This window comes from Corvus kubaryi, unplaced genomic scaffold (genome assembly GCF_017639235.1).
Source record: "Corvus kubaryi isolate FWS band 111438036 unplaced genomic scaffold, C.kubaryi_AGA036_p1.0 62498, whole genome shotgun sequence".
Lineage (NCBI taxonomy): Eukaryota > Metazoa > Chordata > Aves > Passeriformes > Corvidae > Corvus > Corvus kubaryi.
Window position 1 is genome coordinate 7,486 of NW_024581457.1, and position 5,072 is coordinate 12,557.

Here is a 5,072-nt window from a genome sequence, read left to right on the forward strand (position 1 = left end):
TTCCCAGAGAATCCCTGGCTGCCCCTGGATCCCTGGAATGTCCAAGGAAAGGCTGGAGCAGGCTGGGATCGGGGAAGGAGTTGGGATACTTGGATTGAAGGATCCCTCCCAACACAATCCCACAAATTTCGGGAGCACAGGAAACGGGAACGCGAGGCTCCGGCTCTGCCGAACGCTCCGGATCCCAAAGGAAACACGGATGAGCCTGGAATCCTCCTGGGAATCTCCCAACCTCCTTCCACCCCCTGCTCCAGGATCACCAAACCCTCAACCCAGCCCAGCTTCCCGCTGGGAATTCCGCAGGAAGATCCCTCCACGAGCAGCATTCCAGCCCCAATCCCACCAAATCCTCGCTCTCAACATTCCTTAATTATCCCGATAAAGCCCCGGAAGAAGGACACAGGCAGGAGCCGTTCCCTGCTCCGACAATTCCTCAGCTCCTCCCGAACCTCCAAACTCAATTTCCAAACCCCGGGAAGCTCCCGGCTGCGGGCGGCACCATCTGGACCTGCTGCTTGCCTTGGAATTTGTTTGGAATTCTTCCCTGACCTATTTTTTCTCCGGAGTCCGGGAGCTGATCCCTGGACCTTCCATTGCTCCTGACAGCTTTCCGTGCTCGTTTCCCTGCTTTTTTTCCCAAGGAAAATCACGGAGCCGTTCGGTCGCAGGTGCGGATTCCAGCCGGGGGGGGAATTTAGGCTGGCAGGGACTTTTGGAGGTCGTTTATTCCCAACCTTCTTTCCCAGAAAACTTTTCTCTTGGATTAATTCCATGACTTTGCAAAGGAACTTTCAGGCTCTTCCCAAAGTCCTTCCCGATTTTTCCATCCCACCCCAAATTCCCGGCAGCTGATCCTGGCTATCAGGAATAGGGAGCTGGGGAAAAAAACGGGATAAAGGATATTTGGGATTGAGCCAAGCTCAATTCCTGCTGCACATTCCATAAGAACTGATCCCTATTTTCCGTGTTTCAATGTTTTCATGGAATTCCAGGAATTTGGGTGGGAAAGGACCTTAAATCCCATCCAATCCCATCCCATTCCATGGGCAGGGACACCTCCCGCTATCCCAGGCTGCTCCAACCTTTCCTTGGACACTTCCAGGGATCCAGAGGCAGCCACGGCTTCTCTGGGAATTCTGTGCCAGTCCCGCCCAGCCAAGAATTGTTCCCTAAATTCTTTTTCCGGCTGCTGATCCGATGACTCCGTTCCGTTGTGGAGGGAAAACCACTGGGAATTCCGGCTGCTCCCTCCATTGGCAGCTCTGGGTCCGTAAATTCCTTGGAATAATCCAAGGAAATGCAACAAGTGTGGATTTTATTCCTGCTCTAAATCCGCTTTGTTCGTGGAATTTCTCCCGTGGGGACATCAACACCAGGGAAAGACGGAAAAGGGACCCAAGGGATCAAAATTCCCAAAATATTCCTTGAAAAAGCAAATTCAACAGGATCAGCTCCCGCTTTTCTCCTTTTCCCAGAGGATTTTCCCTTCTTGCCCCAACCCCTGGGATTTCGGGAATGAAGCGGCCTCAGGGATGCAGAAAGAGAGGAAAAATACGGATTTTCCAGCAGAGCAATTCCAGGATCATTCCAGAGCTTGGGAACGTCAGCCAGGCTGAATCCCAACAATCCCACGGGAATCTGACACTTCCAAGATCCAAACTGGCTGCAGATTCCATGGATGCAACACTGGGAAAATCCATTCATTCCCACCCCTCCCCCCTCACACTCCCCCAGTCCAGCCCTGGGATCCACAGGAAAGGAGAAAACTGGGAAAAGCGGGAAAAATCCAACTCACCAACATCGGACTCTTTGTGGGTTTTGATGATTTCCGCCAGCTCGAAATTCCCTGCAATGATGGCCACCTGGAAAAGAGCCGGAAAACCGGGATGAGCGGCTCCGAGTGGCTCCGGAGCTTCCATATGGATGGCAACAGCTGCTTTCCATGGGGGAAAGCCAAGGATTCTTCTGCCTCAGCTCATCCGGGAATTCCGAGGTGCCGACGCCTTCCCGGCTCCGTGTGCCGAGGGTTTGAGCGGCCCCGGCTTGGGAACAATCCCTGTCCTTGTCCCCTGGGGGTGACATCCGGATTCCAGCCAGGAATTCATCCCAGATCCTGGAATGCTCCCAGGGTGTTGGGTTTGGATCCTGCTTCAAAATCCTGGGATTCCGGAGAGGTTTGGGATGAGCCAAGGCAGGGCCAGGTGTGGTCACTGAGCCGTGGCCCCAAGTGCCACATCCCTGGGGTTTGGGGGTTTTTCCAGGGATTGGGAATGCCCTGGGCAGCCTGGTCCTGATGGAAGGGGATTTCCCAGCAGCCAAGGCCCCAAATTCCCAAATCCCCAAAGTCCCAAATCCCCGAGTCCTCAAGTCCCCAAATCTCCAAATCTTCAGGTCCAAAAGTCCCCAAATTCCCAGATCCTGAAGTCCTCAATTCTCCAAGTCCCCAGATCCCCAAATCCCAAATCCCCAAATTCCCCAAATCCCCAAATTCCCCAAATCTTAAGGCTCGCAAGTCCCCAAATCCCAAAATTCCCAAATACTCCGATCCTCAAATCCCCAAATCCCAAATCCCCAAATACCCCGATCCCCAAATCCCCAAATCCCCAAATCCCCAAATCCCCGAATCCCAAATCCAAAATCCCAAATTCCCAAATCCCCAAATCCCAAATTCCCAAATCCTGAAGTCCTCAATTCTCCAAGTCCCCAAATTCCCAAATCTCCAAAATCCCTGAATCCCAAATCTCAAATTCCCAAATCCCCAAAATCCCCGATTTCCCAAATCCCCAAATCCCAAATTCCCAAATCTTGAAGTCCTCAATTCTCCAAGTCCCCAAATCCCCCAATCCCAAATCCCCCAATCCCAAATCCCCCAATCCCCAAATCCCAAATTCCCAGATCCTGAAGTCCTCAGTTCTCCAAGTCCCCAAATCCCCAAATCCCCCAATCCCAAATTCCCAAATTCCCAGATCCCTCAGGACCGACTCATTCCCGGCCAAGGAGCCACTTCCACTTGGACAGCTCCAGGAGAATCCTGGAATTCCGGCCCAACATCCAACATTGCCTTCCCACCGCCCATCACGGGCCTTCCCCTGGCAGGAAGGGGAATCCAAAGGAACAAAATTCCTTGGAAAACCCAAACGAACAAAATCCTCAGAAAACCCAAAGGTAAAAAAATTCTTGGAGAATCCAAAGGAAAAAATTCCTCGGAAAGCCCAAAGGAACAAAATCCTTGGAGAATCCAAAGGGGCTGCCCAGGGAGGTTTGGAGTCGCCATCCCTGGACGTGTCCAAGGAATTCCTGGAATTCCACTCCGGGCTGGGATTGGGCCCAATTTGGACTCGGTGACCTTGGAATTCTTTCCCAGCCTCAATAATCCCGGGATTCTGGGAGGTCGGGTTAACACAGAAGCAACAAAGGAACCAAACTTTTCCCGCGTTTCTTCCAGAAATGGGGGAAAACTTCCAAATCCAGCCTTTCCCAGCCTTTCCCAGCCTTTCCCAGCCTTTCCCAGCCTTTCCCAGATTTTCCCAGCTTCTCCCAGCCTCTCCCAGCTTTTCCCAGTTTTTCGCAGAATTTCCCAGCCTTTCCCAGTTTTTCCCAGAATTTCCCAGCCTTTCCCAGAATTTCCCATTTTTTCCCAACTTTTCCCAGCCTTTCCCAGCCTCTCCCAGCTTTTCCCAGAATTTCCCAACTTTTCCCAGCCTTTCCCAGCCTCTCCCAGCCTCTCCCAACTTTTCCCAGCCTTTCCCAGCATTTCCCAGCCTCTCCCAGCTTTCCCCAACTTTTCCCGGCCTTTCCCAGCTTTTCCCAGCCTTTTCCAGCCTTTTCCAGCCTCTCCCGGCTTTCCCCAGCCTTTCCCAGCTTTTCCCAGCCTTTCCCATTTTTTCCCAGCCTTTCCCAGCCTTTCCCAGCTTCTCCCAGCCTCTCCCAGCTTTTCCCAGTTTTTCCCAGTTTTTCCCAGCCTTTCCCAGCCTCTCCCAGCTTTTCCCAGTTTTCCCCAGTTTTTCACAGCCTCTCCCAGTTTTTCCCAGCCTTTCCCAGGCTCCCACACTTCCTCGGGAATGGGAAGCAGCTGGATCGGGATGATCCGGGATGAAAACCAGCGGGAACAACCAGACCCAGCTCGGGCCCATCCCACCCTTTTCCCACGGGAATCGGGGTTATCCAGGTGTTCCACACTTCCAAGAGCCACCCGGGGCTCATTTGCATCTCATTTGCATTGCATTTGCATCCCGACTTGTGACCAGGGATAAATTTATCCCGGTGACTCAGAGCCTCCAGCTCCCTCCATTCCCAGCTGGAATTTTCCCGCTCTCCTCAATATTTCTCTCCCTTTTTCCCACTTTTCCAAGCCCAAAATTCCCTGTTCCACCCACCCCGAGCCGGAGCTGGGAGCGATTCCCGGGATTGCCGGGAAAAAGGAAAATTCAGGTTGGAAATGGAGGGAAAGCTTTGGATATTCCAGGCTTTCCTCCCTTTTTTCTGGAATTTTTTCCTCCACACCTGAGGATTCCTCCCTTTTTCCCTCAAGTTCCCTCCCAATCCCGATTTTTCTGCCTTTCCTTGGATTTCAATCCAGAAATTCTGCTCTGCCAGAGGTCACGGGGTTGGGAAAGAAGCAGAAATGACTGGAATTTGGGGAATTTGGAAGGAAAAAGAAACTGAAAGATGGGAAAGGAGCATTTGGACTTCCGAGTTCATCCCATAAAAAATTAACGGATGATCCCAGCAATCCAAAGATGGATTCTCCCAAAATTCCAAGTCCGAGTGAAAAATTAGGAGTTTCATTGGAAGTCCGGCTTGGGAATGTTCCTGAAAATGGGTTGGGAGTCATGGAATTATGGGATCATGGAGCACATCCCAGCTTTGTTCGGGAATTCTGTTGTCCGCTGGTTTTATCGTGGATTCATGGAATGGTTTCGGTTGGAAAGGGCCTTAAAGCCCATCCTGATCCCATTCCATGGGCAGGGACCCCTTCCCCTATCCCAGATTCCTTCAATCCCATCCCATGGATCCCATCCCATGGATCCTGTCCTATCCCATGGATCCCCTGGATCCCATCCCATCCCATG

The 5,072-nt window shown here is 52.0% G+C and overlaps 1 protein-coding gene across 1 annotated transcript in view; it reads right to left on the minus strand.

Moving 5' to 3' along the window:
• Window positions 1-1,934, minus strand: part of LOC121672472 (SH3 and multiple ankyrin repeat domains protein 3-like) — a gene marked incomplete at its 3' end in the record, with an annotated part of 7,326 nt that extends 5,392 nt beyond the window's left edge. The window contains exon 1 of the mRNA XM_042045126.1: window positions 1,796-1,934. Within this exon, the coding sequence (XP_041901060.1) occupies window positions 1,796-1,919 (124 nt within the window). The remainder of the gene's footprint in view (window positions 1-1,795) is intronic.
• Between the last annotated feature and the right edge of the window lie 3,138 nt (window positions 1,935-5,072).